Source organism: Phoenix dactylifera, chromosome 4 (assembly GCF_009389715.1).
Source record: "Phoenix dactylifera cultivar Barhee BC4 chromosome 4, palm_55x_up_171113_PBpolish2nd_filt_p, whole genome shotgun sequence".
NCBI classification, from domain to species: Eukaryota; Viridiplantae; Streptophyta; class Magnoliopsida; order Arecales; family Arecaceae; genus Phoenix; species Phoenix dactylifera.
In genome coordinates this window covers 30,191,525-30,215,142 of record NC_052395.1, presented here as the reverse complement: position 1 = coordinate 30,215,142, position 23,618 = coordinate 30,191,525, and the positions used below count along the sequence as shown (strand labels likewise).

The window sequence follows — 23,618 nt, the reverse complement described above, 5'->3', positions numbered from 1 at the left end:
AATATCTGGTATTCTTGCCGGCCCAAATGGCCGAACCTTAGTCTAGAAGTCAATCCCGCCGGCCCGGTCCGTTGACATCTTCGCTGGGATCTCGTGGTCGTTCTCCTATTCGGAGGATGGCCGGAACGGAAGCCGCTCGTGTTGACCTGGCCCGTGAATTCTGGGCACCGCGTTGGCCCCGACAAAAATAGCGACAGAAACGGAAAAATAAGGCGGAAGACATCCGGCCAGTTCGATCCTTCATTCGCTCCATTCTCTCTCCGTTCCCTTCCGCTGAGCGCCGAGAGAAGAAAGAAAGAGAGAGAAGGGAAAAGAAAGGGGAAGAGAAAGGGATGGAGCATCTTCTGGGTCTGATCCGCGTGCGCGTGGTGAGAGGGGTGAACCTCGCCTACCGTGACACCAGGGGCAGCGATCCCTACATCGTCCTTCGTATGGGCCGCCAGGTCCTTTACTTCTAATCTCTTTCCTTTACTCTTTCCCTTTCTCTTTTCCAGTCTGCTTTCCTTTTACTTTTTTTAGGTTTCGATGATTTGGTTTTGATTTAGATGGTTTAAGGGCGTTGGTTTTTTGGCTCTACTTGCTTTGATACATGATGCTACTGATAAAAGATGGATATGAGATTGAAGGGTTCGTAGAGAACATATTTTTGGACATGTTTCGCTGGAAATTTGTCAGGTTGGACCGGCATTGGGGGTTGTCATCATCCGTTGTTGAATTTAGGTGAGGGAGTAAAGCGAATAGATTCTTCGACCAAGAATTCTGTTTTCCTGATGTCTGCTGGGCGCATGGAACAGCTTTCCTTAATGTTAGTGCAGCATTCTTCGAAGTTTACAGAGAGAGAGAGAGAGAAGGCCTTGTGCTTGTTCATTTGGCTCTCATGAAATAATATGATGTTGTAATTAACAGCGTCATATTTTTTAATCCAGGGATTTAGCGGCATGGCTATGTTTCTGGGATATGATATGCGTGTAATTATGCAGTTTCTCTGAGTAATATTAGTGTGTTTCATACTCAAAAAGTTTCAGGCGATAGCAGACTATAATCTATGAAGCACGTCATCTGTATGATGGCATAGTTAAAGAATTTTAACTTTAAGGTAGTAATTCTTGGGTTGAGGAATTTAAGCTAGTGTAAGTTGTTGTGCCGTGACGGTTGAGCAAGGTTTTAAATACCGGTGGGACAGCACGGTGCCCCACCATCCTAATTGTCTGGACGGAGCACCATCCCAAGTGTTGGGATGGGATGAGACACTGAATAGATCAGGACGGGATGCGATATCTATGGTTTAGTGTCGGTACATAGAGCATCCTGTTCTATGGAAAAATTAGGGCAACCCCATCACGATATGTAAAACCTCGGAGCCAAGTGTTCTCTTTCTTGTGGAGTTTTTCTTTGAAATAAAATTCAAACAGGGGTTCACCTCCTGTAGATGTTAAACAAGTAGTTAAAAACGTTATCCTGGGTAAACCTTGACTTCGTTTGGGAGTTTAGCAAATCATTGATGTGAAAGTATCATGCCTTCATGGTAGTATATTGTACTAAATACTGGTACGCAGTGACTATCTTCTCGTGTAGTAATAAATCCCTATATTTCTTATTGCGAATTTGGTTTTGATGAAAGAGCATTATACAATCTACTTACATTTTAATATTTCTGTATTGTCACTGCAAAGCTAATAGTGGCTTTCATAATTATGTCTACACTTCTCATTTATCCTTTTTATGGTGCAGAAATTGAAGACCAGTGTAAAAAAGAAGAATGTCAATCCAGAATGGAACGAAGACTTAACTCTTTCTGTTTCAGATCCTACTCAAACGATTAGGCTTGTATGTATATCTTTCCCTCGTGATATTTATGTCTTATGATTTAAATAATTTTAAGTACTTGAATATTTTCATACGTGAGATCATTTACCATGCTAGAAACAAATATGATGAAATATCAAGACTGGAAATCCCAGAAGTTGCAGACATTTGCTTATTTGCATCGAGTGGTCAAAGAATAGTAGTTTTGATGGCACATTGGCACTATAGAGGGTTTTGATTTAATGTGCGATTTTGAAACATCCAAATCTTTTGGTGTTGTTTCCATACTGATTTTAGGTTAAGTATTCAAAAGAAAAAGGAAAAAAGAAAATCAATGGCAGTATCTCCAATGGATTTTCTGGACAGAAACAAGGATATCTGGAAAGACCTATATTGCTATATCTTGTCTTGTATTCTATGTACAGAAATATGGATAGCCGCAAGTTGATACATCATAAGATATGTGATGCCAGGATGATGCACTGATATCCTTTCTTGTACCATGCTGATGACCTACTAGCATGGTACATATCGTAATTATGGTACTTGCAGGATCGTCGTTTTATCCATGCTATAATGATAATAGGCATTATCAAGGATTATATACATCTTGATGGCCCAAAAGCTAGATAGGAGGATCGAGTTTCATTATGCCAAGCATAAACTTCTTGAATAAAAGAAAGTATTAAGGAATTCCTAGTCATTTTTATAAATAGATAAGCATATGCAGCTTAATGATAGGTGCCTATGAACATGACATGATCACAATCACCTAGCATGAAGCAAGGTGCAAAACTTCTTGAATCCGCAATATAGGGGCTTGCTTGAAACCAAAGAAGCTTAGCAAAAATAGTAGATCAACATGTTGGAGTACATGGTAGATCAACGGAGTACATAAGAGTGTCTAGATAATATTGGTGTTGTCATTAGGATCCTTATGTGGCCAATTATTGATTTAGTTGCAAGGACGTTAACAAACCATGACACCAAAATTAACTGCTGCACCATTGGCATCGAGCTAGTGGAGTGAAAGCCCTATGTAATTTCCATTATGCTTTACTGGAGAGCCTCAAGTTACCAATTGAGCTTTGTAATGTTCAATGAAATCATTTAAGTGAGTTTAACACCAAAGCTGCATGAAATAACTCTATTCTAACTCGGAGAGGAAAAGGGAACCCAAGTCTGCATGCCTTCGGGAACCGTCACTGTCTCAGTTACATCCTAGCATTCAGGACTACAAGCAAGTAGCGACCTCTCGCAGTGTGATTATTTCAGTATTGGATTTTCATTGGGTAGCTGCTGAAAAAACATATTGAAACAAGGAAGAGTAGGTTCTTCATATACATAGAAGTGTAACTTAGCTTGAAGAATTTGGTCATAGGAGGGTAATGACATCCAAAGGGATCTAGGTAATATTGTGGGGATCTTAGTAAAACGAATGATTGACAATACTGTGAACCATACAGGATAACCTCCTCAAATGCATCAACTATTTCCTAGCATTGCTGACATCAGAAAACTATGGAAGAGTAGAGGCATCTGCAGGAACGATAGGAGGAGATTGCCCTGCAGTGAAAGGGGAAGAACAGTGGTGATATAGGGGGATTAATCTATGGACATGATTTTGGTAATATCATGCATATCTAGTGGGATCATAACATTTAAAGGGTAAACAAGTGTTTGCATAATGCATTGTCAAGTATCAGCCAAGCTCAAGATAAGTAAGACAAAGCAGAAAGAAATGCATATGCCATATGCACATAGCCTTTATACGCATACATGTAGACTCATACACTGAATGAAAACTTCATCACTGCACGGGGCATGTCTTACTCCAAATTTTTTCCCAATCTAATATAATAAAATATTTTCTTTAACATCCCATCAAAAATTCAAGGATAACCTTTACCAAGGTCTGCCACAATAATGGTGGACTAACCATGCAAAGAACATAAATCCATTCATCAGATTAATGGGATTCCAAGAGTGAAGTAGCTGATGTGAGCTTTAGAATGTGGCCTAGTTTCCAAGTCTAAATAGTGAGTTGTGGAGATGCTGGCTGATGCATGACCACGAGAAGAGGTCACCAGTGCAAATGCATTGTTGTATCTGACAAGTTGAGGTTTCAAACTTGTGCTTGGGCCAATGTCATTCCCCGTGTTAAGTATCCATAAAATATCATGATCCTTATGAGAGACATTCCCTTGTCTTGGATGCACATGGCAAAATCTCATAACATTCTAGAAGAACCTGTCTTCTCAGTGTACTATGATCTAGTTCTGTTATATTATAGTCATTCTCCCCTATCTTCTATATATCTAGGATGGTGAAGATGACCATGCTAGGAAACATTTGGGCCAATGTGGGCTTCATTGTGATTTATATTTCAACAGTTTCTGCTTTCTATATTCTGTATTAGTTCTTCTAATTATGTAATAAGTAGCCTCCATGTTTCCATTTCTAATTTCAATATTTAAGCATATTCCCGTATGTAGTTGATATTCTATCATCCATTCTGCACCATGCAACTACTCTTGAATTTTCTTTCTTTTTTTCTCTTGAGGGAACAGAAGGAGGCTTCAAGCCTTCACCTAATTTATTGAGGTAATAGATTTTAAATTGGTGTAGGCAGGACTGGTACCCACATTACTGGTAACTACTTCCAGCAACTTTACCATGTAAACTAGTTGACACCCGCCTCCTCTCAAATATTAACAGCAAGTGCTTCATGGTAAAGACCACTAAGATGATTATTTCTATAAATTAAATATTAAAAAGGCTGTATTGGGTGATGCTCCAACTTCAATTCGTACAGGAAACTGCCATGAAGTATCTATAAATTAAAATGCATGGCCTTTTCCAGGATGACTTTGAAATCATCAGTCCTTGTTATTATTAAAACTTAACAAAATCTGGTTTCGCTGAACGAAAGTCCATTACCATTCTACACTTCAAAATGGAGTAGGGATTTCATCATTTTCCAACAGTTTTATTGTTTATTGTTTGTTTCTATTGGTTTGTTGTTTGGAATTGTTTGTTTTACAGTTGACAGCAGCTAACCTAGATTTTTGATTCTGGACATAACAGTTCATGGAAATGCTCTTGTACATGTGTCTTGCAATTTTGGTCCTAAATTACCGAAACAGTTCATATTTTCTATTTTTAATCAAAGTTAATGTCCTTACAATTGTGATTGCTGTGAAACTGCTGATGGAAGATGAGATGATCTGGAGGATTGCATAAGATCATCTTACTTAGGTGGCTGTAGTAAAGTTCTCATCTTTTGTTTATGTGTTTTGTAGGAAGTCTTTGACAAGGACATATTCAGCCGAGATGATAGAATGGGTGATGCAGAGTTTGAAATGCAGTCATTTTTAGAGGCTGTAAGGATGGATTTGTCCGGTCTTCCAAGTGGTACAATAATCACCACAGTGAAACCTGAGAGGACTAACTGCCTAGCCGGTGAGAGCCCCATTGTGTGGAAAGACGGCAGAATTACCCAAGATCTTGTTCTTAGGCTGAGAAATGTGGAGAGTGGTGAAGTGGAACTGCAACTGCAATGGGTTAGCATTCCTGGTGCTGCAGGCTTATAGGGCATGCTATGATACTGTTCGCATATATGTGGCACGAAGCACGACCAGATACAAACCTCCTACTTCCATTGCTTCAGGTTTTATACAAATTATGGTACAGTGTGCTTGCTGATGCGTATATGATCTCTGACTTCAAGCAGCACCTTATTCAGGCCAGCTATCCAAACTTCTTATTATTAAGATTGCAAGGCCAGCTCACCATTGAATCTACAAAATAAATACACCTCAGCTCTTTTTTTCTATGGTTATGATTCTCATAATAGTTCCATTTTAGTTCTTTGTGTTGTAGAGATATAGCCTTTCAGTTTCTCGCCCTATATAATTTTCATTTGACTTTACATACCAAAAATTGTATGGAAAACAGAGAGGCGGGCTGTAGGAGGTGAATAATTTGGAACTATGGATCGGTAACTATCGGGCACCCACAGGATTAGAAACATCTGGATATGAAATGTCTCTTTTTGATAAAGCTGATCCTTTGAAGCCTATTCTTTGGCATCTACTGCCTAATTGTGCTATGAGATTCATGATGCCTTTGATTATTTCGTAATGAGCTGGCAGATGTTCTCGGCTGGATAGTTTCGGTTCTTGTGGAACTTGTGCTTCCTTGGGGTTGTCGGCTTGACTTAATTCTAGCAATACCTGTTACCTAGATGATTTCTTTGCCATAGCCTTGTGCCAGAGTTTTCTTCATCATGCATGTCCTACCCTGCACACACAACTGAAGGATGAAAAACTCCAGAATGATTGAGAGAAAGTAGAAATATTCTTTTCATTCTGTTAAATTCCTAGGGACCCATACTGGAATTAAGCATTCAACAGAGGATATCACACTCTACAAACTATGGTCTAATTTCCTTAGCAGCCCTCTTTCCTGGTGATTTGTTTCTTTTATGTTCTCTCACCAAGTTAAGTCATCTCATTACAGTGGAAAAGGCAGAAATTTGGTATGCTTCGGTACTAACTAGAAGATCATCTAGATTTTCTCTAGGTTACTACGATAAATCGTCGGTTGGCCATGAGACTTGATGGATCCTAACTTTCGATTAAAAGCAAATGAAAGTCACAATCCTATGTGGAAATATTTTTTCAGCAACTCATCATCTACGCACAAGATCCTTTGATGAACGCATGATGCCACCGAATACATGAGCGTGCAAGATATGAACTCTATGTTGATTGTTAGAATTATATTGGCAAGGCAAGAAACCTTACCCATAAATCACCCTCATCCTAAAGAAGAAAAAGGAAGACGACAGCTTCCCTCTTTTACAGCGACAGCTGAGAAGACAATTGAAGAGATTTGTCCTTCACAGGAAATCATTATCCTCAGGTCTCCATCAAATCCACAGCCTGTCCGGATATCCTGTGTGGTCGCAATTGTGGACTAACCGGCCTAAAGCACTATGACGTGCCCCTGGGTTAATCCCATGTAGAATGAGGCTGGCAGGAGCCAGAGGAGCGTTTGACAGGTTCATCCATCCGGTCCAAAAATTCTATATTTTGTTTAACTTGTTGGTCTAGGGGTGGCAATCCGGATCAAAAATTTATCAATCTGGATTCAACATATTTATTAAACAAGTTAAAATTTTAAATCCAAATCTAATCTATATAATTTATTTATTAAACAGATCAAGCCAGATTAAATGGATTACAAAAATTAATTATATTTTTAACAAATTATGTAAATTTAAATATTAAACGGATTAGGTGAATTGGGTTAAACAGATCAAAAACATCTTGAATAATTCAATGTATAATGCCATCTCTCTGGAGCCTGCTTCAATATCTAGATTTTTGCCGGAAAGCAATTTTTCAAAAAGAAAAACTGTTGTAACAGAGTATCTTTAGTTTGAATCCGATGCTCTAATCTACCTTCGACTTCTAGAAGAAGCAAAAAAAAAGTCAAACCTGTTAGGCTATCGGGAGTTTGATTCCACGTAAGGGCTAACAACTCAAACAATCTGCCTGTTGAAGAAGCACAGAAAGCAAAGAATATTTTTTTCCTTACCAACTTGATCTTGTTGCATCCGGTAACAAACAAATTTCAAATATATGGAACATATCAAATGAGTCGGATAATGACTTGACTCAATTATTAAATATATCAAAATAAGTTAAACTATTAAACAGATCAAAGAATTTAATATGAACCCAATTTATTTAATAAATAGATGTAGACGAATTAATTCATTTATATTAAAAAATTATTTATATCAAACTTAAATTTATTTAAAATAAATTATTCACGAATCCAATTGATAGCTCGGATCTATTCTTATTCCACCCGGATGGAAGCACTATCTACTGGACCTCTCGGACCGGCGTTATTTATTATCCTCGTCGCTTGGATCGGATATCATACATATCTTATCGGAGCCGGGACAGCGAATATCTTGCACAGAACGGCTTTCTTCGTGGGTTATCGCACTTTCCTTTGTCCGGTGGGGGAATTGTGGGGTTGGAACAGAGTGGGCAGGAGAAGCGATGGGGAGGATATTCAGGGTGGAATTGGACGGCAGGATCTACCGCTGCCGGTTTTGCCAGACCCATCTGGCCCTCGCCCAAGACCTCATCTCCCGGGTACGTAGAAGTCGAGTCCTATTAGCTTTTGGACTCTCACCTCCATCGTACGCTGTTACTTTTTTCTCCCCCTCACTTCTTCCTTCTTGTTCATGTGGCAAATTTCTCAGCCCTTCTCTGTGGCTATTTTGCTGTCGCTATTTCCATGCTTCTGTAAGAATGCTTACATGCCACAAGGATTAGGTTTTCTGACGATGTTTCGGGAACTATAGTGAAGATTTTTTTTTTTCCCTTGAATTAACCTAGCTCTTGGGTGATAAATTTAGCTTGTAAGGAGTATTTTTAGCAAACCGAACTCGGATGTTGAGATTATTAGGGCACATTGCGTGCGTGAAATGCTGTGTTTTAAGAAATTTGAGGAAAATAGTAATATATTGTTTCTTAAATTTTACCTACTAAAGAAGATTACGTATATCTTGCTTAGCAAATTATCAAAAAATAACTGAAATTGATGAAACATATTATTGTAAAAAAAAGGGGAGAAGAAAAAGGTTAAAATATTTGCAAAAGATGAGAAAAAAAAAAGAGAGAGAAGTGATTTTATTTTTTTGTTCCATCGGTACATTTTAGGAGTTATATATAATCATGTATAGACTCCATATAAAAATAATAATATAGGCTGATATAGAATTATGCTAACGAAAGAAAGTATTATGGGTGATACATGTTGTTACGTGATCCCTAAAATTACTCTAATAAGATCAGGCTAACAAAAAAAAATAATATAGGTTGATACGAGATCACACTAATAAAAAAAAAATATTATGGGCGATGCAGTTGTTACGTGATTTCTAAAATTATGCTAATATCTCTCCCAAACTCAAGATAGTATTGTTGGTGCTAACTTAAGTTTGGAAACTAGATCACGAATGTACCCAAAAACTAATGTACGAGATCAAGAGCTGAAGTAACAGCTCAGAAGCTGATGGACTAAGAGCTGACATGACAGTTGAAGTTGTGGTAGATCAAGAGCTGATGTGGCAGCACAAAGTCCGATGTGGTAGAACACAAGCAGCTCAGAAGCTGATGTAGCAGATTAGAAGTTAACATAACAACTCAAAAACTGATATAGCAGACTGATGTGACAATACAGAATTTAATATGTTAGAATAGAAACTGATATACTAGCTTAGAAACTAATTTGGAAAATCAGAAAGCTAACGTAGCAAACCGATGTGTTTGGCAATTCCAACATAGCTAACTGATGTGACAAACTAATGTGTCCACTAACATGGCTGATTAGCATAGCAAATTGGTGTGTCTGTCGAGGTGTCTGGCTAACGTGTCTGCCGACGTGTCTATCGACGTGGTTGATTGACTTATCTAATAATGTAGCAACAAGAAAATACATAGAAGATTACAGTTACAACGAGAACAACTCATAGAGAGGGCAGCCGAAGGTCGACGATCCTTTTAGATGGAGGCATTATAGAAGAGGAGCAAGAGACCTTGACTGGATGGTGAAGGAGCCGGAGGCAGCAAATAAAATCGAAGATGGAGAGAAAGGGGCTGAACGATGGTGAAGAGAGACGACCGAAGATTTGAAGCTGATGAGAAAAGTGATGGAGGGGAGCTGTGGATCCATTAGAAAATAAAGAATCTTCGAATGTTAATCTACCAAAAATAGAAGATATATAAATCTACTAAAAAATATAGGATTTTCGAATGTTGATTTACTAGTAAATAGAGGATCTACAGAAAAATAGAGGATCTGTGAATCCACTAAAAAATAGAAGATCTTCGAATATTGATTCACAAAAAAATAGAAATCGATAAATCGGCAATAGAGGCCTTCAAAGTTTCTAGACATGGCAATGACGACTATAGCAAGGACAAAAGAGATGGTAGCAGCAGATTAGATAATCAGTAGCTCTGATACTATGTTAAAATATTTGCTGAAGAAGAGAAAAACAAGAGAAAAAGAGAGAGATAAAGGTGATTTTATTTATCTATTCCATCATATTCGGTACATCTCAGAGGTTATATATACTCGTGTACAAACTCTATATAAAAAATAATAATATAGGTGATACATGTTTTTATGTGATCCCTAAATTTATTCTAACAAGATCATGCTAACAAAGAAAAATAATATAGATTGATACAGGATCACGCTAATAAATAAAAATATTATGGGTGATGTAGGTTATTACGTGATTCCTAAAATTATGTTAACGGAAACTTCTGTTTTTTTGACATGAGTGATGAATGCATGTGCTTGGTAAAGAATTTATAGGGATAAAAAGGGATCTTGGGTATGGATCATACCTTGATTCATTCCCAAAGTCCCATACGGTGATCGCAATTCACAGTTGGCCAGTTAGATCAGGGATAAAACTCACTGGTGGTCTCTAAAAAGAAAAACTGAAAGGGGTGAAAACTCCTTATGTTTCCTTTTAGTTGAAGAACATAAATATATATATGTGTGTGTGTAACATTTATAAAATTAAATGTATATTACATAATCGACTTCATCGTGCAAAACTATTAGTGGATCTTAAATTTTTGTGTTTTCCATGAATCATTGTAAGTTGGATGGATGGGTTTCTGAATATATGGTGAACATTGTGGTGCAGGTAAAATGCCTTAATGGTTGGAATTGTTTCCTTCAACAATTAAATTGTTAAAGTTCACGAGCAGAATTACTCATTCCCTTCTTTTTGGCCGTTAAGTGTTGTAATTGTTCGTATTACTTCCCCCATCCCTTATTCATGGAAAAGAAATAAACCTTTAAATATCTTTTTTTTTTGTTGCTTTTTTTTTGTCACATTTTTAGTTACTGCATAGGTATCTTCTGTCTAAAAGTTAATCTTAATTGGATTTGTTGCTAATTTGTTTCTTTTCCTATTTGTGCCAGTCTTTTAACTGCCGTCGCGGAAAAGCATATCTTTTCAATAGTGTGTAAGTTTCTTGCACATTTTATTCATTAAACTTTTATCATCCTTTCTCTCTCAAATTCCTGCTAGTGTCAATCTCGGTTCGGAAAGTTCTTATAAACATTTTTTTTATCCATAGGCAAGAGATAACGCTAGACATAATCTGACTGGCCCTTTCCCCTGATGGCTATTTAATCTATTCATCATTCTCGTAGATAAACACCTCATTCTTGTAAACTACCACCTTCCAACCCTTTTGCTATATATAGTAGCTCAAAAGCTTCTAAACAGAACCTGCTCAAGCATATAGTAACCCATGAAGGGTTCATTTTCCATCTCCACCATTTTGCATAGTTACTAGCCTTATCCCTGTAATGTTCTTCCAAAACTTCAAGTCATGTAACTTAAGCTGAATACCTAGTCATTATGCTTTAGATAATTATCATGCAGTTATACTCCATATCAAGATGTGGCGTCTTGGTACTATGCCTTCTACCGGACCACCTTGTTACTGTATTGGAATGTCCGATATGAGGGCCGGTTCGGTGTTCTAAACGTAAGTACACCCCTCCGGACTGTAGACCAATATCGAACCGGACAGTTTGCTATGCACCTTACCATTCGGTTCGGTACAATATAGCATATGTTGCTCCATATATTACCATTGTTGCAAGCCATGCTCCAGAATTGCCTCAGAAATCAAACACTGTCCTGCATTATTTGCTCACATCCACCTCACAAAAATTGCTGTTGTATCCATATTGACAAATTTGATTTGTTAGGATTTTATATACTTAACAAGTTCTTTAGTTGTAGGTTTTATAGATCAATGGAGAGTTGGCCTTTCTAACATGGAGCTTGAGCCACCATAATGGCATTGAAAGTAGGTTTTTCTTATTCTGAAATCTTGCTCATGGATATAGGCACTATCTGAAATGTCATGTTTCTTGTATCCTTGAGCTAATATCAGAGTTTGGATGAAGAGCATGCCTGTTGAAACACTTAAAACAAATAAATATATTTTAATTTTTCTACTATAAAATATAAAAAAATTGAATATGTATTATACAATTTGTTAAAATTATCATTTTTGTCTGCATCCTTGTATCACCTTTTTCTTTTCCCCTTTCCAATCAGACACATGCATGCTAAGCTGGATTGTCCTGTCCTTCTTTGCATCCATGCAAGACTAACATTGTGCTATTTCTTTCTCGAACCATCTTAATTGGAAGAGCATGTGGTCTTCACCCTGAAGGTGTCCCTTCTGACTTGTTGCTATCCTCAGAAAGTTTGCAAAACAGCCTTAAATTTCCAGAGGGAGTCTGCAAGAATGAATTTTTCTGTTGATAGGGAATCAGTTGTATCCTTTTAAACTTATTCAACTGCTTTACGTTTTCCAGTGCAAATGTCTCAGTAGGAGATAAAGAGGAGAGAATGATGCTTTCTGGGTTGCATACTGTTGCTGACTTATTCTGTTGCTTATGTGGGCAAAATGTGGGCTGGAAATATGTAAGTCTCCTTTTCCTGAATCTTGAACAACCATCAAAAGAGCATATTTTCATTATTTGATCTTGTTTACTACATCTACGATTGATGTCAACGCTCTTGGATTGATTGTGATACAAAACTCACACCTCCCAACTGATTCTGTGTGTGTGGTCTCTCTCTGGTTTATGAAGAACCAAGGAACTGACTGCAAACCTACTAAAGAAACAAATCACTGACGCATCTAATGAAAAGAATAGGATGCTTCTTTATACTGCATAGTGACTGTTAAGCTGTCAAGGAGCAATGGTATCGGCACCTATGGGTTTGGAACCTGTGGTTGCATGCACAACTCATTGGTAGTCTTGCCTTGTTCCTTTCAGGAGCTGGCGCATGACAGAAGTCAAAAGTACAAGGAGGGCAAATTTATTTTGGAAAGGTAGTTGTTTAAAATTTGCTTGATCCATCGTATGCATAGACCTGAATTGCCAAGACCTTATTTTGCAGGGGCAAACTAGTTGATGGAATTAACGCGGAGTTCTATATTGATACCCGCCCAAGTGGAAGTGATGCTGATGAAAATTAGCACCCTCTCTCTCTCTCTCTCTCTCTCTCTCTCTCTCTCTCTCTCTCTCTCTGTGTGTATGTGTATATTTGTGTGTGTCAACTTGATGAATTCTGCCAAAACCATCAATGAATTTGCTCAGGCTATCAGATATTGATATTTTCAGCAGCTGGCTGGATATAAATCAGAAATGCGCTTTATTTATCCCACTTTCCTATGCTATTTAGAGTTTGATAGAGGTGGTAATTTATTTTGTTCCATTAGGTACACGATCCTGATGAGGCTCGTTTTACATGACCTACAGAGGATTCAGAGCAGCTGTGGGTAATAATAAATCTAACTTTGAATCCGATTTAGATATACATACAAACTCTTCACAAATTTTTTCCAAAAATTAAAAAAATAATTTGCATAAAAAATATATTTTTTATGCAAATTGCCTAACTGGTTCCATCCAACCTATTTCGTCCCACTCTATGACTACCTATTCCATCCTGACTCCTGAGGTAACTTTGGGGTTAGAGTTTTGAGTTTAAACACCGCAGGTTGATACTCTAGGAATGCTTATGGTTCTGCGTTGTAGATGCAAAAAAAAAAAAAAGTCTCAACTTCCCATGCTGGTATTATTATCCTTGATCCCTCTAAAAGAGACCAGAAGTTTTCCCCTCTTAATATATAAATTCTATAGGCTCGTTTGGTTCGCGAAAAGTATTTTTTCTTTTAGAAAAATGATTGCTGAAAAGTAGATTCCTAAAAAAAGCATATCTGAAAAAAGTATTTTTGGCATGTTTAGTTGACCATGACAGATTTTCAGAATACTTATGTTTGATTAATCATCTGCTTTTCTGAAAAAGTTATGTGTAATTCTTATTATATCTTTAATAAAAAATAGATTTTTAATGTCTTTTTAATGCAAAAGATGTTTTTGGAAAAAAATAAAAATTGAGTGCTTCCTGACTTTATAAAAAAGTAATTTTTCCATGTTCAGGAAAAAAATTTTTCATTAAGTATGAAATCATATTCCTATGAGAATAAAATTTTTCCATCTTTTTTTTTTTGAAAACTTCAACCAAACAAAAAGCACCTCACTATTTTTTCGTTGATGATATTTTTCTCCATTCTTTTCCCACAAACCAAACGAGCTCATAGTGATCGTAAGACTTCCTAGATATATCCTTATTTCAAGCTCGCACCGTCGCACGCTGGCCTATTACGGACCGATATATAGCCGGTTTAATGATGACTTCTCGTTCTCCACTCTTAGGGCTTTATCCTTCAAGACAAAAAGGCAGGTCTTTGCCTTTAACTAAATCAAAAACACAGATGCACGATACCAGCTAGGGAAATTTGAAGTGATATTTTAGCTCATCATTAATGGTCCCGCCCACTTTCGGAAAACCTATGGTTCTGCTAATATCTTACAGCAGCTAACACAGGTCTATATAGGCAACCCACCTTGCTCTCCCATGGCTTCAGAGCATCACAAATGTAGGCTCGAAAACGTCACGGATTATCCCCTGCAAAATAATATTTCCATGGTGAAACAGGGCAAAAGCTTTTTAACTATAGGGGCCAAAAGACCTGAAATCTGTTAAAATAATAATTAGCATATCTCGCCATGGAAAGTAACTCTTTTCCCCTAGAGGGTCAACATAAAAAAAAAGGCATCATGATCCCAATATAACTAAGAAAAAAAGAAAAAAGAAAAACCATCCACCCAAAAAACAGGTCTCTTTTTTTGTGTGGCAAAACACAATAACATGAAGTCCTGAATATGGAAAAAACTTGTAACCGGCGACTAATAAGATCACCAGAACGAAGGTACCAGCGCTCCAGCATGAAAAGGGCCTCTTAACGGTGGAAAGCCGATCAGAGATTACTTGAAGCACTTGGCATCCAACAAGGCTTCACCCTCGAAGGGCTCCTGATCCTCAATCATGGCATTTATCCGCTCCTTTTGTGCTTCATCAGTGATGTCCGCCTTGGTCCACTCGTAAAGCTCCATGTCATAGCACTCATCAAGCACAAACTGTGGGATCTCCTGTCCTCGGAAGAGCCAAAGTCCCTTGACCTTGTATGGTGGCTCTGAGCCTATTACAAGGCATCTTGCCAAACGCATATTTGCGTGCCAAGTCCATACGCTGCAGGAATCCACTAACCTTGTTTAGAGTCACGAACGAGACTGTGTTCTCATCATTATATTTGTAGTCGCAGAACCATAAAGAGTAGCCCTCTGGATCATACATATCCCAGAAACCTGAAACAGCACAAAGATTAGCATGATATCTCAAGCACAAACAATGCTTCCCATCCATGTAAATGCATATACATATACATATACATACATACATACATACATACATATATATATATATATATATATATATATATATATATAAAGAATGGTAAATTTGGCTAAGCTCGAGTGGATCTCCACTCAAATTCCATCAAGTCTAGATCGGACAATAGGAATCTCACATCAATGATCCGAGCCGTTAGGTGTGACCTACTACTTCTAAATTGCCTACGCACCAAACATCATGTGATTTGAAGACTAGTATATACATCGCCACGATCCACTTATTCGACCACATAATGTATAAGCTAGATGTCTCCAAAAGTCCAAATCATATGAATTTTTATGTAAAGATAATAGATCACATCCAATGACTTGGATCATCAATATAAGAGCCACATTGTCGATAGACCTGATATATAAACACACATACACACACATATATATACATACATACATACATACTTAATAGATATATAAATACATATATATATATATATACACACACACACACACATATACATAAATACCTATATTAACACACTTAGTGACCTTCCCAAAATATTCCTAACCCTACAAAACCTTGGTAAGATGGGATTAATCCAGGATCATATTAGAAGTATTATTAGTAAATGTCTCCTAGTTGCCATATTAGCAAATGTTTCTTTAGCAATTGTAAAGCCTCATTTACTTTTACCCTATATCTCACATCATCACAAATCTTGTCTCAGATCCCCACTCCTTCAATAAGAACCCACCTACTTTGCAAATTAAACCCACCACTGACCATGTATCAGGCGTATCAGGCACAGCAATGATTATTTTCATTGCCAAATTATTATACAAACTATTCTTAAAAAAAAACGAATCATAAATTATTTACTAAAAAATGTTAAGGTTTTCATCACCTATTAAAGGTGAAACTGAATGAATTAAAAGTATAATGAAGTATGTTTAGTTGAAACTAGGAAGTAGCAATGTTGCTATGATGATTATTCTTGCCTTTTGTGCTTGCACCCCTTTTTTCATTAAAAAGAAGTTAATCAAAATATTCTGGATTTTGTGATAAAGCAGTCTGATTCATTTTCAAATTCCAAATAATTGCCAATTGCCCTAACTGAATTGTTCCCAAATTGCAAAATAAAGACTCAGATTGAATAAATTAGCCAGTCTAGGACAATCGAGAGTGTTAGCTGATAGCAATACGTAACCTAATAATCCAATGAAAATAAGTTGGATGGCCACCCAGTATACCCAGCTACTTTCATCCAAATACTGATCTCCATATAATGAAGGGGGAAAAAGGACTTTACAAAAACTAGATCTCTTGCCATCACCTATATTTGATTAACACAACAATTTACTTTACCAAGACTTCAAAACAAGCTAAATGTGCTTAAAACATGCTTCAAATATATTAATAATACATGAAGTAATCTATTATCAATGGTATATGCATCATGCAAGACCCTATAAGGAAAAGCAGAAACAAACATCGTCTATCAGAGAGCACACACTTGTACACAGGCTCCATAAGATGATACAAATGTATTGGCACTCCATTGCCAAGGAGAACTAACATGCTTAAGAAAATAAATAAGTTGTCCTCTAGATTTTTTCAAAAAATAAACCGTCCACCACCCATGCCCAAGTCACAACAGGTGATGCCATCAGAATTATCTATATGAACAATGTATCAGCATTGTATTGCTCAAAAATGTGCCGCACAGAAGGGGGGAAGGGTGTTAATTGCTTCTGATGGCAAAAGGACATGCTATCATGAAAAATTACATAGTCCTGATATAAACATCAGAATGTCGTGTTATTGAATTAGTTAATCATTTTCAACAGCTGCAAGTTAAACCTACAAATATTTTTTTTACCATAGGTCAAGCTGTGGCATTGTAGCTGCCTTCTGAAGTTACATGTGACTTCAATTCTAGCTACTGATTGAGAGTGAGAATGAGCAGGTTAGTGAGAGAAAAAGAGGAGACGGTTCCAGTAACTGGACTTGCAGGCACTTCAGATTGCTTGCAAGTTCCAACCAAACCACAACCAAAGATATAGAGCAAAGAAATACCTTTAATGGCAACCTCACGGAAGTTGGTCTTTGTATTCGAATATAGCCTCTTCCACTCATCTAATATCATCTTACTAGGAGGCAGCAGGTCAAGAGGATTTTCGGTTTAGGCTTGGGTGCCTCTTCTTCCTCTACGGCCTCCTGAACCTTAGGCTTTGCAGGCTCTTTCTTGGATTCTTTCTTAGCTTCCTTCTGCTTAGAGTCTTTAGGTTGAGCAGGCTTCTTCTGTGACGGAACAGGTGGAACCGAATCTGCCTGTTTTACCATACCCAATATCTTTGAGAAATTTGGTTGATTAACCATAGTCCAGAAGTATCTTTCAACATGAGGAAATTCTGAAGTAAAATTCTTGGTCATGATTCGGATGAATCCCATATACAGGTTGCATGTCGTGATAATATCAGCCAAAGTCACAGAATGGCCAACAAGGTAAAGTATTTGTGGCTAGATGAGTGTTCAGAGCACCTAAAGATCTCTTCAAAGCAGTAATTGCAAATTCCTCAGCCTGTACAAGGGCAATCCTTTAGTGGGCAAAGATATATGTTAGAACACAATAACAAAATATGAGGATTTAAAACAAACCACAGCAGCAAATGGAACGAATCCCAGTCTTGGAAGTAACCATCGTGCCAATATGTGCATCGATCTCCCATTGATGCAAAGTCAATCCATTGCCTCAATTCGGGCCTGAAAGCACATTCTGAAACATAATAACTAACTGAGCATAATGATAAGTTTAAAATGGTGGCAGATAGGAAAACTTACATATTCAATAAGTGAAGAACCATAAAGAGGATTTTCAGCCTTCAAGCGGGTAACTGGGGAGAGAAGAAAGACAAATAATTACCATCATTTCAGTTTTCATAAAAAAACGCAACATGACGGTATAGGATCCTTCCATACCATAGCGTGCTATTGCATTACTCTCAAAAATGGGACCATCAGGTGTCTCCAGTACAGGAACCTGCACGAACGTAAACCATTTTACTCCATCAGAAAACAACTTGACAAGCATTATACTAAGGATCTTTATATGCACAGTTACCATACCTTCCCTATAGGGTTCATCTTAAGAAACTTCAGGAGTTTTATTTGAAACACCCATTTCAAAATTCTTGACCAGTTCAACCTGTACCCCACTGTATGCTGCTGCAATTAGTGCTTGAAACCATTCTTGTTTGTGTTGCCAGCATGCAAAATCTGTGAGACAGTTATCAATGCATCATTTTGAATATACAAAACAACTCAGTCAAAAGTTTAACATATCAAACAAGCTTGCATTACCAACCAACAAAAGTAAAACAATTTCTAAGCAAAAGTAGCAACATGCATTATATGTTGGAAATGGATGATAAGTTTCAAATGAAAAGAAAGATAATTTAAGGACTTAATTAACTGTAATATAATGCATGTGATAGTATAATGCTCGAACATATGATAACCAGAATTGAATTGAAAGTGAAATTAGAAAGGGCATGGTGAATAGGGAAATAACGGAATTGACAAATTTCCAAGTAAATCACCTTTCACCACATATATTTGCCAAAGTTGATATCTTATGATGACCCTTATCAATAAATTAGAAATTGACCATCCTTCACATTCCCAGATATCCCAACACTAACATCCATTTCACCACTCTCCACACCCAAGCATACAAGCCCTAACTCCTATCCAACCACCACTTCTCATTCCACTCAATGTCTGCAATTTTCGATTTCCTTCTGACATTTCAGCACATCCACCAGCCCCCTGTGTATTAGAACCTATCTCTCTCCTTAAAAATAATCCTGGAAGGACCAAAGGCTTTGGCAAAGGGAAGCACCACAGCATCCGCCAAAATTTGCTGCAAGAAGCAGCCGAACTATTTGATCTTCAAGCTTTAGGCATCTTGGATATTAGTGAATATGGCCAATGATGTAGCATCTTCATTTACACAATCCACAGTAATCATGCTATAATACAACAGAGAGGAGTATTAAAGTCTCATGTCATGGCTAAAACCCTGACATCATGCAGACCACTTGTATCTCATAATAGTTGTCAGCAATATGACAGAAAATTCATGTTGTCCATCATAATCTACAAGCCAACAGATATGGCCTAGGAATATCATAGAAAAGTGTCATGGCTTAAAGCTCAAAACTCAAAATGTAGCATGGTCAAACCCCATGAATCTCATAGCAGTGTTGAACATACAATCAAAAACCCACATTGTTCATCATAAACTTCAAATTTTTAAGAAAGAATCCAAAATCCAACAAGTCATCTTAGACAAGTATCATTATATAAAACTTAATACTTGATGCATAAATAGAAGCCCATGAATATAATGATCGAACAACATATATCCTAAATTTAGGAACTCCTGCACAAGTATATCAGTTTGAATTAGGAATATCAAAGTCATGCCCGGCCATGATCGATGGTTATTTACCATGGAAAGGGCTAGAAACCATCCAGGCCAGGTGGCGCCAACCCCTTGCTCATGTTCAGTCAGAAATTTTTTTTCAATCTTCAAGTCATGCCTCAGCTCAACAGTATATACAAGGCTGGATAGGAGCACAACTCAAGGTTGCTGCCTCCTTCCTCTGTCAAGGTTGCAATCAAGGTTCATCGTACCGGAATCCAGTAGGCATACCGGTCGCCTACCGGACCGGTACAGTTCCGGTTCGTTTCGGAACCGGCCGGCACGAACCGGCCAGCTCTTCCCCGCTGGAGCCAGGGAAGAAGAAGAGAATGAGAGAGAGCACGGGAAAGAGAGGGAGGGAGGAGACCCGTGGCCGCCATCGGAGAGCTGCGGAGGTCGGAGAGCTGCGGAGGCCGGAGGGCGGCGGAGCCCGCGGGGGCGAGGCGGAGGCCGCGGCTTTTTTAATTTATAGATTGTTAAATGAAGTCAGCAACCGATTTGCCGACTTCACTTAAAATTTTCAAATTAAAAAGTCGTGGCCACATCCCCTGCACGCTCCGCCGCCCCTTCACGGCAATGCGGCCTCGGCCTCGGCCTCCGCCGCGCCCCCGCAGGTTCCCCCGCACGCCCTGCCGCCCCTTCACGGCAATGCGGCCTCAGCCTCCGCCGCGCCCCGCGGGTTCCACTGCCCACTCCGCCGCTCTCCGATGGCAGCCACAGGTCTCTTCCTTCCCTCTCTTCCCCGCGCTTTCTCTCCTCTTCGTCTTTTTCGTCTCCGGCACAGAACCAGCCCATACCGGTTTCCACTGCTCCGGCGTACCGATTACAGGCCGGATCGGTTCAAACCGGACAGTACGGGCCGGTTCGTCAGACCTTGGTTGCAATCACATTGCCATCTCCACCTCCTCATAGTCACTTCCTACTCTGCCTCAACCTCCACTCGCAATTAGATAGATAAAGAAAGAGAGGAGATCATCAACCTCCACTCCCTCTCCTCATCTTCCACCTACACTGACAGAGAGATTGGGGAGGAGAGAGAGGAAATAGACAAAAGGGCTTTTCACAGCCCGTTGGGCATTCCATTGTCCACTATGCTCGAGAAATAAGATAAGGGGATGAGGTCGGAAGAGATTGAAACTAAGGAATGGAATGTATAGGGCAAATTGTTAACTGCCCAACCTGTAGGATTATGTTATGGCTTTCAGGATGGATTATGACTTTTAAGTTTAGGGGGTCCAAGTTAGGCTGCAAGCCGAGCCAACGCTTGCTCAAACGCAGCCCGAAGCTCATTCAAGCTCTAGCTTCCAAACCAAAAATGTACTTCTTGGGGCCAAACCCAAAGCCCAATCGAGACCTCTTCAAGTTCGGGCCAAAACCCCAGCTCAAGTCCAACTTGGGCCCATTTCCAACCCTATCATTAGCTGTTCAATGTACATTCAATTTACATAGTATGCATAGTGGCATAGCAGCAATTCAACATTACTTTGAAAAAGGAGCATCAAGTTCATGCTTGTATCCCTTAATTGTTCTTCCCTCTACCTCTCCCAAAGTGAGAGCATAACAACATTAAATTTGTTAAAATGGTTAAAAGTACCGGAAGACTTGACATCTAACCACATACAATAAAAAAGCTCAAAACCACCCTTATAACAAAGGATTAGAGGTCAAATTGTGAATAGGAAAACTGGAAACTGTAAAATGTTCGTATCCACAAAAACAAAGACAATTCTAGAATAACAGCGTAAATCTGCCAACTTTTTACCAAGCAGAAATGTGATGTATTATTTTACCACATTTTCCACAATGCAGTATTAAGAATTTAAGAGAGAACCCTAGCATGCAAACAATTAGCGGTCACATGTCAACACACAAAAAAAAATATGCCATGAAGATAAAAAAGAGAAATCAAAGAAATGATTACATTTATGTAACATGACGTATTAAGCAGTACAATTTCCCATTAACTTATACAATAATGTAAATTTATCATGGGGGTGAAAAGGTGCAATGATTTTAGAAAAATAATTGCACCAAAAAATCTCAACATAAATGATGAATGATCAGCAGAGAAAATACTAATCAACTCATAAAGCATAAATTAGTATTTGAGAACCCAAAAAGGGAAGTGAAGTAGCTTTCACACTCGACGAACCGTTTAATGATCTAATCCCAAGGCAGTACTTCATTAACCTATCCATGTGAGATGCACGTGGCCATACTCCTCACAAATCAGTTTGTGGCAATTCACTAATTCGACAAGCTTAATGCCAACTAGCTTCAAAAGATGGTCCACCTTACCTGCATCTGATCCCTAAGCCTATCCAGGCCACATGACCAGTTGCTAGGTGTCATCCCACATAAAGAAGCAGCGAAGGCAAACCTAATGGGGATGACAAGGCCTTGTTGAATCTAGATAAGGTTCATCTGGCAAAGAGACCATCTATTAAACAGTGAATAATTTCTTTGAAGCTTCAAGACATCAACCAAAAGTCTTGTCATGGTTGGCATCAACCAAAAGAGGGAGCAACCACACAGCCATTTGAAAAATAATTGCTAAACTCTAGCATAATACAAATAATATCAAATATCATGATCTAAAAGATAGCAGAATGATTTTTTCAAACAATAAAGAAGCTTAAAGAAACTGGCATACAAGATCATAAGGACTGTACTTATCATAGCAACAAAGTGACCATATGTTAAATTGTGCCCCAGACAAAGTTTCTGGGGATGAGGATTCCCATCCAACTAGTCATTGCTACAAAGTGAGATCCGACATTGCCTTTAAGACGAATCTAATAATGACACAGGAAACCAAGAATTTAGTATCCCACCCAGAATCCATGAAACCAACAAATCCTTTCCGTTGAAACCCTAAACAAAACGCCAAATCATCAGTTTCCCATTACAAAATAGAATGCCAAATTCCTAGCGGAAAATATGAAGATATGGGAGCCAAGAAAAAGGCACAACCAATTGTAGATTACAGTCCAGCAAAAGAACAACTTTGGACCATTTGAAACATATACGAACGTGCCAAGAGCAAACAAAGAGAGCACACGATTATGATTATAATAACACAAATGCAATAAAAAATATTACAATTTGAATCACACAAAAAAGAACTAAGCATCTTATTCTCTTTGTTTCTACCTTTTGTGAGAAGAAAATATACATTAAAAAAAAAAAACTTTTAAACCCTAAAACCCTAACACCGCCAAAAAGAAAAAAAAATGAGATCATTAAGAAAGATACTACAGCAACAACCCTAATCATACGACGAACTCACCAGCGCCATGGAGCCGATGGTATGCCTCCGCCTTGATTTCGTATCTAAACAAACCACAAAACCCAAAAACAAACCAAGACGAAGTTCAGAAGAAAAAAATTTCACAGATCTACTTGTGAATCGAGAAAAGGAGAAGAACAAAGAATCTTGGTCGGAGTATTGAAGAGTAACAGTTAGAAAGTACATTACCCAAAGAAGAGGCCGGGAGGCGCTGGAGAGTAAAGGACAACCGCGAGGAATAATAACGGGAATACTTCTTTTATTCCTCCGGCCTCGCACCCCGCTGAGTATATAAGTCCTTTTCTCCCTAGGGCGAGCATTGTGCCGTCATTCTCTTTTGAAGATCTCGCATAAATATTTTATGCGAAAATAGACCTGCCGTTGAGAATTCTATTAAACTCATCCGGTCCCTTCATTAGTAGCGTCAAGCGAAAGGGCTATTTCTTTCTGTGGTTTGACGATTTCCATCGGTGGACTGTACGGCTTCGAAGGGGGATGTGGACGGCAGATCTAGAGGATTTTCTGTGCGGAAACATATAAGCCGGTGCGCGGACTCCGGAGTTCGACCCAACCCATAAAAGATGTTGGGTTGGGTTGGGCCCATCTAACATTTTAGACCGGACTTTGCACTCCGA

At 38.3% G+C, this 23,618-nt stretch overlaps 3 protein-coding genes across 3 annotated transcripts; 2 read left to right on the top strand and 1 right to left on the bottom strand.

Moving 5' to 3' along the window:
• The first annotated feature begins 11 nt into the window (after positions 1 to 11).
• LOC103707138 (protein C2-DOMAIN ABA-RELATED 4-like) lies at positions 12 to 5,887 on the top strand. Its single transcript, XM_008791516.4, has 3 exons — positions 12 to 443; positions 1,732 to 1,827; positions 5,109 to 5,887. The coding sequence occupies exons 1-3, from the start codon at positions 333 to 335 to the stop codon at positions 5,397 to 5,399; spliced, it is 498 nt and encodes a 165-aa protein (XP_008789738.1). The 5' UTR covers positions 12 to 332; the 3' UTR covers positions 5,400 to 5,887.
• A 1,783-nt stretch (positions 5,888 to 7,670) lies between these two features.
• Positions 7,671 to 13,112, top strand: LOC103707203 (protein yippee-like At5g53940). Its single transcript, XM_039126098.1, has 5 exons — positions 7,671 to 7,982; positions 10,840 to 10,883; positions 12,259 to 12,367; positions 12,727 to 12,782; positions 12,851 to 13,112. The coding sequence occupies exons 1-5, from the start codon at positions 7,887 to 7,889 to the stop codon at positions 12,927 to 12,929; spliced, it is 384 nt and encodes a 127-aa protein (XP_038982026.1). The 5' UTR covers positions 7,671 to 7,886; the 3' UTR covers positions 12,930 to 13,112.
• A 1,360-nt stretch (positions 13,113 to 14,472) lies between these two features.
• On the bottom strand, positions 14,473 to 23,303 carry LOC103707139 (elongation factor 1-gamma 2). The gene is given in 12 exon segments (XM_008791517.3): positions 14,473 to 15,009; positions 15,011 to 15,165; positions 17,285 to 17,389; positions 17,392 to 17,716; positions 17,718 to 17,789; positions 17,867 to 17,971; positions 18,050 to 18,102; positions 18,188 to 18,248; positions 18,335 to 18,364; positions 18,366 to 18,484; positions 22,984 to 23,027; positions 23,173 to 23,303. Coding segments are annotated over 12 exon segments (1,425 nt in total). The 3' UTR covers positions 14,473 to 14,784.
• Between the last annotated feature and the right edge of the window lie 315 nt (positions 23,304 to 23,618).

Coding starts and splice junctions, on each gene's coding strand:
- LOC103707138 (XM_008791516.4), top strand. CDS start 333: ATGGAGCATCTTCTGGGTCTGATCCGCGTGCGCGTGGTGAGAGGGGTG. Junction 444..1,731: donor TCCTTCGTATGGGCCGCCAG/GTCCTTTACTTC, acceptor TTTATGGTGCAG/AAATTGAAGACCAGTGTAAA. Junction 1,828..5,108: donor CTACTCAAACGATTAGGCTT/GTATGTATATCT, acceptor TGTGTTTTGTAG/GAAGTCTTTGACAAGGACAT.
- LOC103707203 (XM_039126098.1), top strand. CDS start 7,887: ATGGGGAGGATATTCAGGGTGGAATTGGACGGCAGGATCTACCGCTGC. Junction 12,368..12,726: donor AAAATGTGGGCTGGAAATAT/GTAAGTCTCCTT, acceptor TGTTCCTTTCAG/GAGCTGGCGCATGACAGAAG. Junction 12,783..12,850: donor GGCAAATTTATTTTGGAAAG/GTAGTTGTTTAA, acceptor CTTATTTTGCAG/GGGCAAACTAGTTGATGGAA.